Below are 20,338 nucleotides of genomic sequence, written 5' to 3' on the forward strand. Positions count from 1 at the left end.
TGCTTCACAGAGACTGTTTTTGATATAAAACATTGACAAAGGCGAAAAACATGTAAGCATTAAAATTACAACCAATAAATTCATACTAATTAAAAATGTATAAAATTTTCTTGGTTTGGTTTAAAAATATTAAAAAGTTATGCTTTTTACTTTTGTGGCTATAGTTTTGAGCCATATCAAGTAGCTATATACTGCCACCTGGTGGCTAGCTCCGCATGGACAGCCTGGCTTCTGGTCAGGGTAGAGAGGATTTTCACATTTACGCCTTGTCCTCTAAAAACAAATACATCAATATCCACCCTTCCATTCATCCATTCTTCTATCTCAGCCACTGAATCCTGAACAGGAGTATCAATGGGAAGGAAAAAGAGGCATAAAGCTCAAGTATTTTATTAATAATTTATTGTCAGTAAGAAAGACTGGCTAATGGTAGTTTTCATTAAAAACCTTTACAAGACCATTGCATCACAAATATACAGACACTATAAAAACTGTGTCATGGTGGTTTTGGTTCTAAACAGGTATGCAGAAGGTCCCCGTTACACTTTCCAATAATGAAAAATGTTTATAATTCTAAATACAGCAACCCATGTAAGACATGTTCATGTATCTGATCTCTCCTTCATCCTATGTACAGCTAGAAATGAATGACTACACTGAAATGCACTAACAAAATGTCACACTTCAGTGGAAAAAGACAGAGTGAAACCCTGGTTATAGTAAAAAAAAAAAAAAAAAAAAAAATCAGGGTGCTAGATAATGGCACTAACACCACCAAAATTCAGTTGAAACAAATGCACAAAATATCTTGGAAATCTAGTTAAAACTATGAAAAATCAAATCTGTACATAAAATTTACAAAAAAAAGAGACAGGAAAATTAAAATAATCAAATCTATATAAATACATGAATCATGCTGACAACACAGGACTGATTTTTCGTTTGATTATTTTAACACAGACAGATGTAAATCCCAAAAGACGTTGGGAAATGGCACAGCCGATGAAAACCTCACGATGACAGTAGTTGGGACACTGGAAATGGCTAGCACGTCCAGAGGTGCAGGATCCAGCGCAGCCATGCCCATTCGGCTCACCAAAAAAAGCTTGGAAGCACTGCTGCAAAGAACAACGCGGATTACTCGTATCATCTCTAGGTTCACTAAAGTCAGGCACTTTGGGGGGAGTTGAGAGTCAGACTTCCGTGTGCTGCTGGGAATCCAGGGGCGGGATCGTCACCTCTTCGAAGTGGCCGTCGTCCCCGCTCTCATAGTCACTCATCATGACCTCGGACTCCACTTCACAGCAGGCTGACACGTCGGAGCAGGAGGCCGTGGAGGCGTACACAGACATGGGCATGCTCTCGACAGCGGGCGCCTCGAAGTGTCTTTGATACCCTGGCGGGTAAGGGGCATGGGATTCTCTACAAGTACTATTCTCACCAGTGCCTTTTGTTTGAGGTTCAGACATATCGAGTGGATAAAAATTGGGCAAATACTGATTCAAGTTGAACCTCTGCCGGTTTCTTGATGAAGAACCCAAGCTACCCGCAGCAGGCATGTCTCTAGGAGGGTGGATGGATTCAAACTGATCGCTGAATTCGGGCGGTAACGGTGGTAGCTCATCAGCTGCGGGGAAGTCTTCTGGGGGTGGAGGAAAATCACTTTCGATGTCGTAGCCTCCAGGGTAATAGTCCGTATCGATGGCGTTTGGATCTGCTGAGTACAGGGGTGTCTGCTCATCAATCACCTCATAGTTGGGGAACTCTTGTATGTCCGGCAGAGGAACGCTTGGCATCCAATCTGATGTATCCCAGTGATACCCTTGGTGGAAAAGAAAACAGATGTCAGTGTGTTTTCTCCTAAGCTTTTGTGCCATGGAAAGAGAGCTCAGTGTATCAAAGACACAAAGATGCAACCGCATTTATGCCTTCATTCAAAGCTCACCACTGGCAATTCCTTGTCTTTGCTTTGAAGACATCACCCAACCCACTCCAGTTTAAAGACCCCTATGAACTAGGCTCTAGTTCTAAAATGTGGACTTACAGTTTTATGTACGCAACTAACATTCAAGGAAACAAAAGGAGTCCTAAGAGAAATGGGATGCTAGCATCTAAATTATATACATTTTTCTACAAATGATTCTAACCATCCTTCTGACTTTTCTTCTGTAGAACCCACTGCTCTGTAGGAAGAAGAGTACTGATCCAGTCTTAGGACATTAGTGAAATATCCAGTGTCACTTGATCTGCACTACTTCTCATTAAAAAAATACTGATTAATGCAACTTAAAAAAATTTTGCATTTCTATTTTTTATAGAGACAGGGTCTCACTATGTTGCCCAGGCTGGTCTTAAACTCCTGGCCACAAACAATCTTGCCAATTCAGCTTCCCGAAGTGCTGGGATTACAGGCGTGAGCCATCAGGCCCAGCCAATGCAACTTTTTAAAGTAATAAAAGTAACCTTTAACATGCTAAAGTTTAGAAAATAAGCTTCCTTCATAATAATGTAGCAAGTTTAATATTATAATTACTATTTTTCATTAACCCTCAGACAACAAATTAACTTAATATAGGTATGTATCAAAGCATGCCAATTCAAGCAAAATACAATTGAACAAGCGTTGCAAGATTATAACACAGCCTCTGATACACTGTAACAATCAATCTGTGTTACTTCCAAAAGGACTGTGATCCTTTTAGACTATATAAAGCAGCACTATTTTAAAAAAAAACTTCCAATTTTGGAATAGTTTTTTTTTTTCCTCCTTAGGATTTAAAAAATCCTTGGAGAGGCGGGAGAAGGTTAGGCAATCCGTGCTTCGAATGCAATGCGCACACACATGCAGCCGTGTACTTAGTTACTGCTGCAAACACTGGGCGACCCAGCGTAGTCAGTCAGCACTGGGGCAAGGCTTGACCCATTGTTTTTAGTGAATATCAACGAATAACTGGCATGCATAAGTCACCTCTTGGTTTGCTGAGGTCAGGAGCAGCCAAAGATTCTTTTGGTGGCAGAGTAGAAAAAAAAGAAAACATTTGTAATTAAAACAGACGGCTGAAAAGGCAATAAAGGTAAGTACACAGAACAATGAAAACTGCTTACAAAGGCCCAGTCAGCCATACAGCATGTCCTTACGCCAGTATCTACGACAATTCCAAATGGCTGAGAAATGTATGTACCACAAATAAAATGGAATATGGAAGTGGAGGAAAAACACCGCGGGATGAGGAACCAGAAATTTGGCCAGAAAACTCAAATATTACTTTCTTTTCCTTGTTTCTGACAATCACAGCCTGAAAACACAGAATTTCCTTAGGAATAATGAAAATAAAACAAACAGGCTCTAATAAAATATAAACTGATCAGATTACATAGGTGATAATCCAAATACATCTACAGCTACATAATGCACACACGTTATAGCACACTGCAACTTCAAAGGACATTAAATTCAGAGGAATTCATAGGCAAACTTAGATACTTAAAGACAGATGTACAAGCTGAAGATCTCTCCAAACTGTATGTATTTTGAATATGCTTTAATATTGACACTGTGAGCCATTCCCTAAGGAGACCACGGCTACACTTACCCCCATGTCTGTAATTACACTTGCCCTGCCAGGGCCCCACATCTATACACAGAAGCCCAGCAGGAAGTGTAACCAAACGCGTGTAAATCCCACTATCAGTTAGGGCCATGAGACGCCTGCCCAGGCCCTGGCTAACCTTCAGGTTCTCTCTTTGAAATGGGGTGAAAATCCCTTAGAGTTGTTATGAGGATTAAACAGGATCGTGCAGGATAAGCACTGTTAGAAACTATCAATAACTGTGAAAGTAGACATCACAGCAGAAAAACGGTCACATCCGTGATTTTTTAAACAAGGCTTTCTATGCATTCAACAGTGTTATAATTTGGGACAAATATTTGATTGATAGTTCACTTCTAGAAATTTCAATAATTGTAAAAGACTGTGGTGTCTCTAAAACATGAATACGCCGGCATTTAGGTAACATGTATCTACAGAATCATTTTTAAGTCTAGTAACAAAAGCAGCAATTCCTTTAAACAAAAAAAGATCAACAACTTTTGTTACGTAGGCACTAGTAATAGCTTTCAACTTTAAATTCCATGTGCACTTCTTGGATATGCCAAAAAATATTTGTCAATGAAGGAGACTGCAATGAAGGAACTGTTGAAATTCTGCTTCTATAAACTTCAATAATATTTAAAATGCTGAAGGTCATCAGTTTAACACTGAAACTTCACTAGACAAAATACAGGTACGTTTCTGATTTGCCAAGTGAAAACATGGTACTTCTTAGGAAAAGAAGTGTAGGCGTCATCAGTAACTATAACCATCAACACTGGAGTATCTAAGCCTCTTCTGCCTGATAGCAAATGGGGCCCAGAGCTATCCTCCCTTCTCCTGAACCTTGACAGCGTCATGTCCTAGCATAAGGGATCCCCCGAGCTCTGTGATGGCGTCTGTGTACTCGATGGCCTCTGTAAGCAGGTCTCGAGTGGGATCTCTACACCGGCACCATCAGAGCTACCTGGGAACTGGAGAAACATGCAAATTCTAAAGTCCCAACCCAGACCTGTTGGATCAGAAATGCTGGTGCTGAGAACCAGCAATTGGGCTTTTAACAGCCCTCCAGATGATCTGATTCACATTACAGTTTGAAAAGTACTAGCCTGTGTCTTCCCCATGTGATGAATTTCAGTGCACTAATAAAGGGCTATTTTAATTTAAAATAATTTGGGGAAGGTGCTCAATGTCCTTTCTTACAACTCTGAGCAGATAAAGCTTCACATTAAATAATTTTCACTAAACCAAATATGAAAATATTCTTTTACCATGCTCTACACCCTTTTCTTTGATCATACTCAGGGAAAAACCAAAAGTGAAGAGTCAGTTACAGATTAATTATGAAAGCTTTACGTTATTCAAGTCTTATTCCTGTACATATGAAGAAGAATTTTTGTTTCAAAAAAATTTTAGGTAAAATTACTTCTGAACTTTTTCTTTATTGCACCACCTACAGATAAGCTCTCCAGATCTCATGGTTACTTCTGATGTCTGTGTAAACCACTATGAATGGTAAAAAGGAACAAAGACATAACATACATTGAGATATTTTTTGCAAAGCACTCATATTACGTATATACACACTTGCATAAAATAAAAGGACTCAACCCCCTCAAAACCACAAACTGTTTTTTCCTACCATTGCAATAGCAATGCAGCCGAGCTCTACGACACGGCTGCTGTAAGACACAGACACAAGCACAAGCACTTACAACTGTACCTTCTGTGCTCACCGTGTCAACCACAGCATTGACAAGGTGCATTACGGTCACTATGGAAGCTTGCAAAAAGGTACAAAAGCAGTCAATTAGGAACATCTTCAGTTAGTTAGAAAACAGTGCATGAAATAAAGTTTTGTATTATACCATTTCTACCTCAGATTCCAACTGATGAGTGCTTTAATACAACCACATAATGACGCGTGGTCTCCTCACTGTTAGCTGTGTGTCTCAGAGACTTTTCTAATCGAGCTATATATTTGTTATCAATCAAAGGAATAATGTAAACATATTTTATTGGAATTTAAACAAAAAAACTTTTAGCTTTAAATTTTTTCACAATGACAATTATGCATCATGCCAGGCCAAAACGATTCTTATTTTAACATCTTACAGGCAAGACTTGACATTCCACGACGACAATCTGTGGTTCGCCACTCTTCCGGCTGCTTAGTCACTCACACATTGTCCCCCAAAAAAAAGAAATTGAAGGAGAAACATATGCAATCTAAAACAAGAATGTTTTTGTCCCTGTTCTGATTGCTTTCCCTGCAAATTTCTCGTCTGTTTGCAGACGGACTAATCGCTGGTGAGCTAATGTACCAGTATAGGAGGAGACTCTGTCCGTCTGTTTCCTGTGTAAATTCCCTTTTCATTTGTGTATCAGATTGTTTTAAAATAACTATGCCAAGGTAAATATGTACGCATGTGGTAGGCAGAAGGCTGGCCCTCAAATAGTCCACGTCCTAATCCCAGGAGCCTGTGAATATGTCACTATACATGGCAAAAGGGACTTTGTTGACGCGGTTCAGGTAAGGAAATTGAGATGAGGGATTTCCCTGGATTACCTGGGTGGGCCCAGTGTAATCATAAGGGTAACTTTTCTGCACAGAGGCGTTCCCAGTTACGGCTGGGGGGAGCTCTGCTGACAGAAGTGCAGTCAGTGAAACACTGTGTTGCCGTCTCTGAGATGGAAGAAACCAAGAGCCAAAGAATGTGGGCAGCCTCGAAAAACCAGGAAAGGAAGGAAAATAGGTTCTTCCCTCGAGCTGCAGAAGGGAATGCAGCCCTACTGATCGCATGACTTAAGCCCTGTGAGACACAGGCGTTGGGCTTCTAAGCTACAGAATGACAGCAACACAAGTCTACATTGTTTTAGGCCACAAAGTTTGTGGTAATCTGTAATGGCCCTGGAAAACTGGGAATACGACGCAGGAACAGACTCTCAGCAGACTTTCAGTTTACAACTGATAATTACATTATGGTAATGAGTAAAATAGAAACACTCCTGTATATATGTTTTTTCTCTGCATTGTACTATCTGGAAGCTAGTTTTCATAACTAATTTGGCCATAACTTATTGAAAGCACTTGGGACTATTTTTTTTTTTTGAGACAGAGTCTTGCTCTGTCGCCCAGGCTGGAGTGCAGTGGCGTGATCTCAGCTCACTGCAAGCTACAACTCCCGGGCTCAGGCCATTCTCCTGCCTCAGCCTCCCCAGTAGCTGGGAGTACAGGTGCCCATCACCACGCCCGGCTAATTTTTTTTATATTTTTAGTAGAGACGAGGTTTCACTGCCAGGACGGTCTCGATCTCCCAACCTTGTGATCCGCCCGCCTTGACCTCCCAAAGTGCTGGGATTACAGGCATGAGCCACTGCGCCCGGCCACCTGGGACTATTATTAAGAAGACTGATGTTTCAACAACAAGAACTAGAAAGAAAATGCTGATAAAATTCTGAAATGTATTTATAAAGAGCATTTAGGGGCCAAGATATAAATTATTACATAAACTGGAAACAGGAACTTCTTAGAATTAAAATTGATAAAAGACATAATTCTACCTTGTTGGTTTAACAAGCAAAGCTATGTCCATACACCCTATTCCTAATCAACACACGTATATTTTGATACCATATATATGGTACCATATATATGGTATCATATATGGTATATACCATATATATGGTATATATATATGGTATATATGGTATATATATGGTATATACCATATATATGGTATCAAAATATACCTGTGTTGATTAGGAATAGAGTGTGTGTATATATATATATTTGAAAGTATATATATATATATATATACTTGAAATCAGAAATGATAGCACATACTTATAGCTATCTTTAGTTTGAAAAATGACTGCAATAGATAATGACTATATGGATTTATGGACTATATGATGTATTATGGACTATATTACTCTGGATTGAATAATTATTAGTGGGGTTACGTTTTTCCACCAATAAAGTATTTGAAATGTATAACATATTAATATGTTTAATAATAAACATATTACGTTTATACAATAAAAATTATCACTAAACTTACTAATTCTGAGATTCAAAAATTTCCACTAAAAACTACATTGTGTTACTGAATATTAACAATTTTCTCTACTGGTATGTGTTAATATGGCAAAGCTAGTTATCAATGCAATTAACCCTATAGGGAAACCAGATCAACATAACTGGTGGCAAAGATCCCACTGTCAAACTTTCTTCATTAGAAATATAATCAAACTTACTAGCAATCTCTTAAACTGTGCTCTGGCAGTAGGCTCTGATCCAAATGGGAGCTGGGGCCGCAGTGGGGTTGGGGGAGGAGGCAAATAAAACCTTGTAATACCCAAGGTGCTACTGACATCGAACATTTCAGACTATCACATCTCTTCTTAGAGGGTGTGTGTGTGTGTGTGTGTGTGAGAGAGAGAGTGTGTGTTTGTGTGCATGCTGCGTGGTTAAGAAAGTTGCGAGGAAGATTTCTGACAAACCCACAAAACTGGGGTGATATTAACTGTTGTGAAAAAAAGCCGATATAAGATTAGTCGATCAGATCCTTCAATGAGTATGTTCTATTACTGACAAGTTCAAACACCTATTCATTAAGAACAGTCTGGCTATTTTCCCCAGCAGACATTCATGCAAGTATGTACGGAATTGTTTAAAAGTGGTCCAAGAAAAATGAAAAGATGGTGAGGCTTTAAGGGTAGCTAGTGCGTCTACATTGTGAGATAACACAATAACACAACAAGCAAGCAAAGCGCAGTGTTGCAGCACACTGCTGCCTCACCATTGTCGTCGCACGATTCGGACTGGAAGGAGCTCAGGGACTGCACTTCAGACAGGCTTTCCCGGGCACTGTGTGGCTGGGAAGGTTTTTCCTCTAGAGGGTTCTTGGAAAGACAGGGATCGAGATCCACCACTTTTGCTAAAAGGAAGGATGACAAACAGTAAGTATATGGGCCAAGACGGTTTTGTTCACCGCTGAATCCTGAGACACACCATGCATTACCCAACGATGGCCTGAGATTGACTGAATAAATGAATGACTGAAAGAAAAACAGAAACACCTTACAAACTCAAACGAAGAAATAAAAAACACCCTGCACAGAAAGACCTCCACAACATCTTAGAGATTATTCATAGAGTAGAAATCGCCCATAAGCATGCCTATGGGTATCATTAGACAGTAAAGGCTGCTAAAATTTTGTTTTAAAATAGTATGTACAGCTTTAAAAGAAAAAAGCATCAGATATATGTTAGGTCACTAATATAAATATTTCCACTTTGCCAGGTCATATTTTTAAAAATCCTAGCATGAAAATGCTCCCGATTATTTTTTTGACATATTAATAAACTCAAAAAATTATAGATGAGAACCTTTATCAATTATAAAATGAAATGATCTCTCCAGAATATTAACTAAACATGACTAGATTCAATTTCTTAATTAAAATAACATCAAAGCCACAATGCTAAGCCAGCAATCGGGACATCCAAAAAAGTTTCAAATCATCATACGGATTTCAGTCTGAGCATACTTGTCTCTAATGAAGAGTACACACATTTGGACTGGACAGAACTTGTAACCTCACTGTTTATCTCAAGTGACATTTTAGTGAGATGAAAAAGTGGCTCTTACCGTCATAGTCAAAGTCCCAGCTAGGCTTCTGGATGGAGTCGCTGTCAGAAGGGGAGTTTGAAGGGGGTGGGGGAGGCAGGTTTGGCGCCACGCTGCAGACCGCCACTGCTTTTCGGTGCCCGTGCACAGACTCGGGGTTAAAAGTGCTGAATTCGGGATGCTCTGGGATAGCAGATCCTTCGAAGGAATTTCGGTCCAGATTGTTTCTTGAGTCACTTGGAATACTCGGGGTGTAGGAAATAGGCCGGACAGGCACCTGGGGTGGTATGTCTGAGTAAATGTTCTTATTTAGCTTGGAATCAAAATATGGTCTTTGCAAGAAAGCCGTAGCGGGTCCCAGGTGCTTGTCTTCAGGTTCAGCCTGATGCTTCTTTTTCCGACTAATCATCTTACGGCAGAGAACAAACACCACCACCAGTAAAAATATCCCTGCAACAAACACAACGATTCCAATTCCTTCCGCCAACCCAATGTTCCACGGCGTGGACACATACTGGTTGGGCGCAGCATCCTCGCAGTGACGTCCCCTGTACTCGTGGCTGCAGTTGCAGTGATAGGAGCCGTGCGTGTTCTCACAGAGGGCCCCGTGCAGGCAGGGGTTTCCAGAGCACTCGTCGATATCACTCTGACACCTGTCAAGAAAGTCAGGAATGAGGAGAGACCTCTGTAGCATACGCCAGCGTATGTCAGGCTCAATCCTTAGAGACTGAAGACTAATCCCTCCTTGATGAGCTATGTGAAGATCAGACCCAGATAAAAGACAACTAAAAAATGTAACGTCGACAACCACGAGAAAAGACCTTCTGTGGAGAAACCAGGCATGTGATCGCATGCTTTTGATGTATATTTGGGAAGGAAACATATCAAGCCAATATTAATGGCCATTTTCCTAGGATCAACAGTCTATTACATCAACCCCATTGGCTAAACATTAGTTTTTTTCAAGTATTATATATACTGTATTCATCTGCTTGATAATTCATTTTAAAGAGTGAAAAGATTATAAATTATATAAGGGGCCAATATGAGGATTATCAAAATCTGACATAATGTAGTTCAAATCACTGAAGGTCTGTTGCATCTGCCAGTCAATATGACGCTATGAAAAGGTATGAATCTAAATTTTGAAAGAAACCATTTACCTTTCTCCCCTAAAACCCGAATCACACTGACAAACGGCGCCATCCAAACTGTCAAAGCATGTTCCGCCATTCTTACAGGGTTCATCTTTGCAGTATGGACTAAGCTGACACCTGAAGAGTAAGGAGAAACAGACATAAACCTCATGATCCTATTGCAAATAAATACAGCAAAACAGAAAGCAAAACAGAACACATTAGCAAATTAACGTGCAGACTTTTTACATGTACCATTATATGTTTAAGAATTTTATACTACAATTGATTATGAAAGTTAAGAAAAATACACATACCTCTGACCAGTATATAATCCTCTACACTGGCAAACAAAGCCTCCGTTGTCGACAACACACGTGCCCCCATAGAGGCATGGGTTGGAGGAACACGGATTGACGCTTATCTCACAGTGGGTCCCTATGTACAAGGCACTGCATTTACAGTAATAACCTAAATCGGCAAAAAGGAACAAAAAAGTCCTATCACTCAATGACTCAGAAACCTGGTCTTCATTATATTGCTTTTTATCTTTATTCTCCGAGGTCTGTAAAAGCTCGTAAAATTCTCACTCTCTCTGGGAAAAAAGTTGGCTACATCAACAAGCCTTCCACTGCTGGTATAACCAAAACACCCAGAATTGAAGAGAGAACTCAGTTAGCTTTAGTTCATCATAATCTGCATTAAGATCATTAGGTCACACATATAGAGGAGGAAAATACAGTTCTTTACCTGAGTGACCATGTACATAGACAGCACCACTTAACATCTCAATTTATTTGCAATTCACAAGCATTTAAGGATTAAATGAGAAAATGAATGTGAAAAGCACTTTGAAGACTATAAATTACCTTTCAATATTTTTATTTTTTGAGACAGGGTCTCGCTCTGCCACCCAGGCTGCAGTGCAGTGGCGCAATCTCAGCTCATTGCATCCTCAAACTCCCAGGCTCAGGGATCCTCCCACCTCAGCCTCCTGAGTAGCTGGAACTAGAGGCATGCCACACGCCTGGCTGATTTTTTAAGTTTTTGTAGAGATGGGGTTTCCCTGTAACGCCCAGGCTGCCTCACTTCTAGCCTCAAGCGATCCTCCTGCCTCAGCCTCTCAAACATGTAAAGATTTAAGAAAGGAGATCATCACATCTGTTCAAAGCAGTACGAAGAATGTCGACTCCACTTTGTCAAGTCTGTGACAGGTGGTGTGGCAGATCTTCTAACTGCCTGCCTTGAGGGCACACCGCAGCACAGTGCTTCCCCGCCCCTCCAAAGCTGGAGTGGCTGTGGGTTTTTCTCAGGATGAAGAACTGTGGTGCCCTGGGCCAGGGCCTTTAGGAGCCAGGGCACGGCTGCCATCCTCCTTTACTCCTGCTTCGGGACCATGGGAGTGCATGTCAGGAAAGCACCTCTCTCAGCCTCATCCCTAAGTGACAAAATGAGGACGGTCTCCTTGCTAACCTGGTTTGGACGTGTAACTGATACGAGCACAGTATAAACGAGAGTGTTTCTGTGGGGCTGGCCTGGCCCACTCTACGCACACAGAATGCAAATATACTTCCCTGAGAGAACAGCAGAAAACCAAAGCTTTGGAAATCCCACTTAATGACAGTATTATTTTTGCTCTGTTCATTATACCAAGCTCTATTTGGCATGACAACTGTCATTTTCCTAACTGCACCCTATTATTGGTAAGTGGGCCTAACAGGAGTCCAGGGTGCAAAAGACACAGAGTACCCCCACTACGCCAGGGCTTCAAGACAGACAGATATGGCAACACTTCAGGAGGGATTCAGGGCCTTCTGGAAAATCATATTCCCAACTATTATTGCCAGCAAGAATCTAGCAGGCCCTCTACGCTGAGCCATTAGATAAAAGGTGATACAAATAACAAAGAAGGGCTAAGCGGTATGAATTCTAAATTCCCCTGGGCCGATGACTATGAAGTTAAAGAAGAGTTCTGAGTCACTTGAGGTGCCTCCTGCTCGGGCACTGGGAGGGCACTGCAGGCGCTCAGCAGTGGGAGCCGCGGCACCTGCAGCCTGGGCACCAGAAGGGCAGCAGACCCAGCTCTGCCCCCGTATGAGGGATGCTGCTCGCTTCCAACACTGACTGCAGTGTCTGACAAAATTATCTGAATCAAAAGAGAAAAAAATAAAAAAATACCTGGGGAGCTTCCCCTTAAATGTACACACGTGCAGCATTTTAAAGATGGCAACATTACGGAGCCCACCTCCAGCAGGCGACGGATTGCAAACGCCTCCATTCTGGCAAGGGTTGCTGGCGCAGTCTTCCGTGGCCGTCAGGAAGCAGCCTGGAGACACATCCACCGACTCTTCGATGTGTGCATAGCTTCTGGGTTTGCTGTTTAAAGGGAGCTCCTGCCCATTCAAATAAATGGAGTCCATACAACCCCTGAAACCATTACCAACTTGAGGACTTCTTCCATGCCTTGTTCCCTGCTGACGGATGTGGCCACCAAAAAACACATAGTTATCCAGGTTCAGGGTTTTCAGAGTCCCTGGGGCTGTGCCTGATGCAGTATGAACTTGGTCTAGAACCAAGCGAGCATAGTTTCCATTCACTTCCAGGGCCACTGCGTGCCACTGCCCATCATTGACCTGAATGCTCTGAACAGAGACAATTCCAGGGCCACTTCCACAGTCAAACTTGTACTGCAGCCTTCCATGATGAATCTAGGATAAAAGCAATGACTGTTCCCATTACTCTCATAGAACCTTCAATGAGAGCACCTGATCACAAATCTACAGGAGAGGGCTTAGGGAGTGAGGGTAGAAGTTAGGCCTTGCATTTAAGTACTACAGAGCACAGATTCATTTGTCCACTGTATAAATCATTAAAATGCGTCTTTTAGGAATATCAAGTTATAATGCACATCCACAAAGCATCATGAAAGCGAATAATTAACTATTAACTGAACACATAAGCATTAGGTAAGATCAAAAGTCAAAACTGAATAATGTTTTTAAAAAAGGTGGGCAAGATACGTAACACTTGAAACACATGTAGGATGTCTCTATAAACTATAACAGTTTTTGTTTTTTGAGACAGTTTCACTCTTGTCGCCCAGGCTGGAGTGCAGTGGCGTGATCTCAACTCACTGCAACCTCTGCCTCCCCTGTTCAAGTGATTCTCGTGCCTCAGCCTCCCGAGTAGCTGGAATTACAGGCGTCCGCCACCAAGTCTGGCTAATTTTTTGTGTTTTTAGTAGAGAGCAGGTTTTGCCATGCTGGCCAGGCTGGTCTCAAATTCCTGACCTCAAGTGATCCACCCGCCTCAGCTTCCCAAAGTGCTGGGATTACAGGCGTGAGCCACCACACCCAGCCAACATTATTAAAATGGGGCATCACCTAGAGTTTGAATGTTAACTGTCACATGGACCTAAATCTCTGTCATGGCAGAGCAAAAAGAGCTCTTCATCCCACAAAGTCTAAAACTTGTACAGGCATCAATGAATTATTTAAATGTGGAATTCAACCATTTCACTTACTTTATTATCTGTGCAAATTAATAATCTGAATATAAAATGAAATTTATGGTTTGAAAGTCTTCCACTGAGAAGCAACACTGTGGAGAAACATACCTCCAAGATGCTATAGTCAGTTCCTCGAGCGTACATGACAACCGCATGCGTGGAATACGTTCTGAGCCTCATGGTCAGTTTCATCTCTAATTTGTTTTCATTTTCCGTCAGACGGTATTTCACGTAGCTGTTTCCAGTCAGTGTCATAGATGAACTCCCTGTGAATCACACAGAGGAAAAAATAAACCAGAACCAAGTTTAAGCATATTTTTTAAAGTATGACTCCCCTGCACCCCTTGAGACTGATTTAGGGTTTTATTTTAGATGATAACATTTTACTATCCAATTCTGTGGGAAAACGTCTATTTGCTTAATGAAAAGCCCAGCATGACTGGCTCTCTGTTTGGAAAGAATAAATTTGACAACCGCATCACAGAGAAATGAATTCTAAAGTAATGAAAGATTAAATACAAAAATGTTCAGTATAAAATTATTAGAAGAAAATTTCAGAAAATAGTTATACATAGCCTCAAGGTGATTTAAGAAACCTTCTTAAGCAAAATAAAACAATCCCCATTCCCCAAAGAAGATGCAAATGTCATCAATCTCCACAGATGGCAACTGTTACATAAAATTATGTAGAACTGACTAAATAACAATTGAATTTCAAAATGACAAGAGGCATACTTAACAAATCAAAAGATAACATAAATATAAATGATATAAAGACAGAGGTAACTGCAACACTGTGAATGTTAATACTCCTAATACAGAAGTAATTCTACACATTGATACTAAGAAACAACCCAGACCATCAAACAACATGAACAGGTAGAGGCCACAGCAGAGGCAATACTGATAGGAAATGAACAAATGAGATGAAAACTTTTAAAGTAGCCAGAGAAATGCAAATTAAAATAATAATTAGATATCACTTCACACCCATCAAATAGATGGTGGGGAATTCGTTTTATAATCGAAAATGTTCAATGACGTCAAGAGAATGGAGAGTGAAACCTTCATACATAACTGGGAGAAATAAAAATTAATACGACTTTTTGGAAAACTAATATAGTGATACAAAAAAATTTAAAATGTCATTGATGTTTGAGATAGCAAATTCTAGTTTTATAATCTATACACTCTATAGAAATGAACACATCAGTATGTAAAGATACATGTATAAAGATTTCTTTATCTGAAAGAAAGAGAACAACTCGAATCTTTACACATAAGAACAATGTTGAATAAGTACAGCCATGCTAGAAAATATTATCCAGCTATCAAAAACAATCAGGCTTACAGGTACTGGCTCGGAACCATATGAAAGGTGCTCTTTACCATACTGCTAAGTGGAGGGAAAAGGCAACAGGGAGAGAACTGTGTGAGATATGATCACTCTTGAGTTTCCAGGAAAATTAAACGCTACATAATGGCGCTGCGTTGTTAGCTGTATGTCTATATAATCATTGAAGACACAGGAGGAGGGACACCAACTATGAACCAAGGGGTGTGCTGTAACAAGAGGAAGCAAAACTTACTACTGTCATTCTTTATTCATCTCCACATCTGTCTTCTTACAATAAACATACTTTGCAATATTTTTAGACTCCAATAAAGAAGAAAATGGTAAGAAACAATGAAACTGATTTTTAAAAATAAAAGTATACCCAACCATTCAACTCTCACCTGGGCACTGACCAAACCTGCCGCCGGGACAGACACAGGTGTGTTTCTCCTCCCGGGCATCAGACACACATTCGGATCCCTCAGGGCACAGATTATCTTCACAGCCATGGTGGACAGGTGGGCACCTTCCCTCTTCATTCAAAGAGGGGAGAAAGGGAAAAGATAATTAACAGACGTTTCAAGAACATCACCTTTCATGTATAGCCATCAAAGGCTTCAAAGGCCGTCTGAAACCATCTGTGACACCGACTTTCATACACTCACGTGCAGTACCTTTGCAGAGACACACCGCTGCCCTGTGGTGGCGGGGAGTCACAAAACTCAGTCTGGCTGTGCTGTGTGTTGACATCACACTTTCATCCACAGACACCTTTTCATCGCAGAACTTCCAGGGGCAGTCCAGTCCCGCGCAGAGTTTCTGGAATACATTCAGTATCCTAACTCCAATGATTTCCTCAATGTCAGTCACGGAAGAGTTAATCTTGTGCAGAAGTTGTTTTGTTGAGATCTGAGCACTACCTGGTTTCTCTACAAAAAGTAAGACGTCCAGATGTGGGTGAGGTTCAGAGGACTGCAAACTAACAATCTGTATGTCGTTCCTCCTCACACCCAGGATGTTCCGTAAAGCTCGCTGGAAGTTGCGCCAGTAGTCACCAACGAATTCTTCCGGAGTGAGGTTGGCAAAGCGGATCGCGATGGTGTGGTTCAACATCTCCTGTGTGACTTGTCTGATATGCACTGTGATGTCGGCCACCGTCGTGAACTTCCCATCTGTTACGCTGACATTGAGAAGGTATTGCCCTATGTCTAGCTTTTTGTGTGCTATCAGCTTGCCCCCTGTGCTGGAAACAGAGAACAGGTTGTCCATCTGAGGGTCGAGACTGTAGGTTAGAGTATCATACACGTCCTGGTCTGTGGCATGGATCTTCCCAATGACGCCACCTGAGTATTCTTCTCCAGAAGTGGTGATGAAAATCTCCAGGGGCAAAATCGCAGGCGGATAGATGCTCTCCTCAATGACCCTAATGTCAATGTATGTCAAAGATGACAACTGAGGCTTTCCATTATCTGCCACCTACAAGAAAAGAAAACTAAAATCACCTTTGTCTATGGCACTGTTTATAACTTCTTCAATAAAAACATTTGTATTACTCAAGTTCCCAAAAAATTACTAACTGGTAGATACCCATTTCTCCACACAAGAAACGTATCAAAGAAAAGGACAAATTTCTTTATAGCACTTCACTAATTCACACTGAAACCCAGCTCTGTCAATGACTATGACAGAATAAACAATGAGCTCCTTCAAACACAGCGGGATAAAAATGGAAGGTATGGCAAAAAACAAAGACAGCAATTCTATGAAAGTTTGTTTTTGTATGAAATGTAAGCTGTTCAAATAGAAGAGAGGAACCACGCCAAGCAGCTCTTCTCTATGAATCCACAACCAAACCACAAGGAAAGCCATTCATACCTTCACCTGCAGTAAGTAATGATCTTTCTCCTTCCTCTTGATGGCAGATGATGTCAGGAGGACTCCTTGCGGGTTAACTTCAAAAGCCTTCTCATCATTTCCAGTTACAATAGTAAAGAAGAAGGGTGGACCGTTATGGGAAGAATCCTCATCTGTTACTACCAGCTGCAGCACGCTGAAGCCCACTGGCTTATTTTCCTGCACAAGATTAGAAACAAAATTAAACAAAAATCCTGGAACACAGCCAAATCTACATGGGACAGACACATGAGTTTTCTATAATATAAAATACATACAAAACAAAGCCTTACTGCTCTATCCGAAAGGAAGAGAAGAAAGGTGGAGACGGGAGTGTGGTGGTGAGGAGGAGGGAAAGGAGAAGGGGTGTAGCAAAAAGGGAAGAAAAAGGAGGCTGACGAAGGAAACATGGTAAGAAAGGATGTGTGAGGAGGAAGAGGGAGGAGGGGAAGCAGAAACGAGGAGGAGTGGGGGACAGGAGGAAGAGCAGAGAGGAGTAGGAGTGTAGGAGAAGAAGAGGACTGGAGGAGAAAAGGAAGAGACGAGGCCAGGCGTGGTGGCTCATGCCTGTAATCCCAGCACTTTGGGAGGCTGAGGCGGGCGGATCACCTGAGGTCAGGAGTTCAAGACCAGCCTGGCCAACGTGGTGAAACCCCGTCTCTACTAAAAATACAAAAATTAGCCGGGCGTGGTGGCGGGCGCCTGTAATCTCAGCACTTGGGGCTGAGGCAGGAGAACTGTTTGAAGCCAGGAGGTGGAGGGTGCAGTGAGCTGAGATCGTGCCATTGCACTCTAGCCTGGGCAATGAGTGTAACTCCATCTCAGAAAAAAAAAAAAAAAAAAAAAAAGAGGAAGAGATGAAGGAAGAGGAGGAGTGGGGAGGAGAAAGAGAAGAGGTTGACAAGAGGAGGAAAAGTGAGAAGGGGGAGGAGGAGGAGTAGTGAGGAGGAGGGGTGATGAGGAGTGGCGGCGAGGTGGAGGGAGGAGGAGAAAGAGTGGAGACAGTGAAATGGGGAGGAAGTGGAGTAGGGAGGAGGTTGGGGGAGGAGGTGGAGTGGGGAAGAGGCAGAGTGGGGAGGAGGAAGAGGAGGAGTGGAGAAGAGGTGGAAGGAAGAGGAGGAGTGGGGAGAGGAGTGGGGAGGAGGAAGAGGAGGAGTGGAGAAGAGGTGGAGGGAAGAGGAGGAGTGGGGAGAGGAGTGGGGAGGAGGGGGGAGTGGGGAGGAGGGAGGAGTGGGGAGGAGGAAGAGGAGGAGGAGGAATGGAGAAGAGGTGGAGGGAGGAGGAGGAGTGGGGAGAGGAGTGGGGAGGAGGGAGGAGTGGGGAGGAGGAAGAGAAGGAGGAGGAATGGAGAAGAGGTGGAGGGAGGGGGGAGGAATGGGGAGGAGGAGTGGGGAGGAGGAGTGGGGAGGAGGGAGGAGTGGGGAGGAGGAAGAGGAGGAGGAGGAATGGAGAAGAGGTGGAGGGAGGAGGAGTAGGGAGGAAGAAGAGTGAGGTGAAGAAAGTGGAGTAGAAGATGGAGCGAGAAGGAAGGATTGGGGGCTAGAAGAAGAGCAGGAGGGAAGAGGAAGGTCAAGAGGGGGAGGAGAGGGCAGAGGAAAAGCACCAGTGGCAGCAGGTCTGATTAAGCAATAAGCTCTTAGGAATCCTAGAACAGTGAGAATATCTCAAAAATCAAAGCACGGAAAGAAAAGAGATAAAAGTTTGGCTTTATCTTTAAAATGCTCATCTTTTAATACTGATAGCGACTTCTTGAATTCTACGTTTCCCGTTTTTCTAGAAAGAAACCTTTGGATAAGAAAGAAAAGCAACAGAGGCCAATGGAAAAGCTCATTTCAAAGAACCCCAGGACCACCTTGGCACTCGAAGCCCACCTGGATAATGACACTGTAGTTTCCCCTGGAGAAGACGGGCGCGTTGTCATTGACATCGGACACATCGATGTTCACGGTCGTAGTGTTGACTCTGGGTGGACTGCCATTATCAGAAGCTTGAACCGTGAGCGTGTAACCTGAAATCTTTTCAGGCAAAAGACAGAATGCACGTTCACTTTCACAAGGCTGACAGAGCTCCAATGAGGAGTGTCCTCCTGAGAGTCCTGACGGGCAGGTCCCAGTGAGCTGCCACTATCTGTTGCATCCTGCCTGTGAGCGATGCCCTAACCTCCTACAAACGAGTGCATGCAAGTAATACACATTCCCCAACAGCAAGAATTACCAATAATGATTAGATTCTCTGATGCCTCTTAAATATGTACTTGTTTTGTAAAAGTGTTTTATCTTGCAGTTCTATTAACAGAAACTAAGACATAAAAGTAATACAAATGATTAGGACAAGAAGTTAACATATCTCAAATGCTGTTGCTTTGGTAAGATGGGAGCAGCCTTCCTTAGGGCCCCAAGTTTGCTCTCAGTGGAAGTAGACAGACATGAGCTGCCTCCCGCACCTTAGCGCTGACTCATTTCCAACGCCTCAGGACACTCCAGATCACCCTCCCCCTCAATCTCACACTCGGATTATACTCAGCTGTCTAAATCCCTCAGGATTAGCTTGTCAGGACCTCCCACAAAAGAAAGAAAGTCAAGTGAGATAGCTTCTTTTTCAGGGCAGTTCCCTATAAAGCTCTGTCTTCTAGAATGAGTTGTGGGAGAAGCCAGAAAGCTGGCTAGATCCCAGAGTATGTTCTACAGAACGTTAGTCCTGCAAGACGCTCCAATGAAAAAGAATTCTGCTGGCGCATTAGCTTGGGAAATACCACAGGCTAGCTCCTTTGGTATCTCACAATGGACAGAAGTATATTAAAGGATCTGGGTTCTTTAGTCAAAGATACTAAATTTATTCTGCTCCACAGTGGGGGCAATCCTAAGCATGCTTCCCAAATCCTTAGAAAGTCCCTTCTCAACATTCACACATCAAAGGAGAAATTAAAGAATTTAATGAGGTATCTCATCACTATCTCCCCCAAAATTCCTTTAATCTTAGATACACCCATTATTCTTCTGAAATTTCATTCTTTATCATCACCAGTGTCCTTCTCATTCCCAAATCGAAGGCTTCTTTTGGTTCTCCTTCACAGGCCTACCTCTCTGAGGTAGTTCCTGCTCAGCTTCCCTTCCTGGACATAAGTCTGCACAGATGAGTGAATGGATGGATGAATGGATGGATGGATAGATGGGTGGATGGGTAACTGGATAGATAGGTGGATGGATAAATGGGTGAATGAATAACTGTATAGATGGGTG

At 42.1% G+C, this 20,338-nt stretch overlaps 1 protein-coding gene across 7 annotated transcripts in view; it reads right to left on the reverse strand.

The window, feature by feature from the left end:
• Positions 1-385: 385 nt before the first annotated feature.
• The window catches only part of FAT1 (FAT atypical cadherin 1), a 140,239-nt gene continuing 120,286 nt past the window's right edge, over positions 386-20,338 (reverse strand). For 2 of the 7 annotated variants that reach the window (XM_016952654.4, XM_016952655.4), the window contains exons 17-29: positions 18,971-19,114; positions 17,082-17,279; positions 15,881-16,682; positions 15,608-15,739; positions 13,979-14,136; positions 12,608-13,070; positions 10,680-10,833; positions 10,390-10,500; positions 9,248-9,879; positions 8,396-8,533; positions 5,314-5,373; positions 2,969-3,004; positions 386-1,822 (exon numbers count right to left, since the gene is read on the reverse strand). In XM_016952654.4, coding sequence (XP_016808143.2) covers positions 1,194-1,822; positions 2,969-3,004; positions 5,314-5,373; positions 8,396-8,533; positions 9,248-9,879; positions 10,390-10,500; positions 10,680-10,833; positions 12,608-13,070; positions 13,979-14,136; positions 15,608-15,739; positions 15,881-16,682; positions 17,082-17,279; positions 18,971-19,114 — 3,657 coding nt within the window. In that variant the 3' untranslated portion in view covers positions 386-1,193. Of the gene's footprint in view, positions 1,823-2,968; positions 3,005-5,313; positions 5,374-8,395; positions 8,534-9,247; positions 9,880-10,389; positions 10,501-10,679; positions 10,834-12,540; positions 13,071-13,978; positions 14,137-15,607; positions 15,740-15,880; positions 16,683-17,081; positions 17,280-18,970; positions 19,115-20,338 lie in introns of those variants that run through there. The other 5 variants (XM_063810072.1, XM_016952657.4, XM_016952658.4 and 2 more) reach the window with 4 other exon arrangements.

The sequence above is a fragment of the Pan troglodytes genome, chromosome 3, assembly GCF_028858775.2.
Source record: "Pan troglodytes isolate AG18354 chromosome 3, NHGRI_mPanTro3-v2.0_pri, whole genome shotgun sequence".
NCBI classification, from domain to species: domain Eukaryota; kingdom Metazoa; phylum Chordata; class Mammalia; order Primates; family Hominidae; genus Pan; species Pan troglodytes.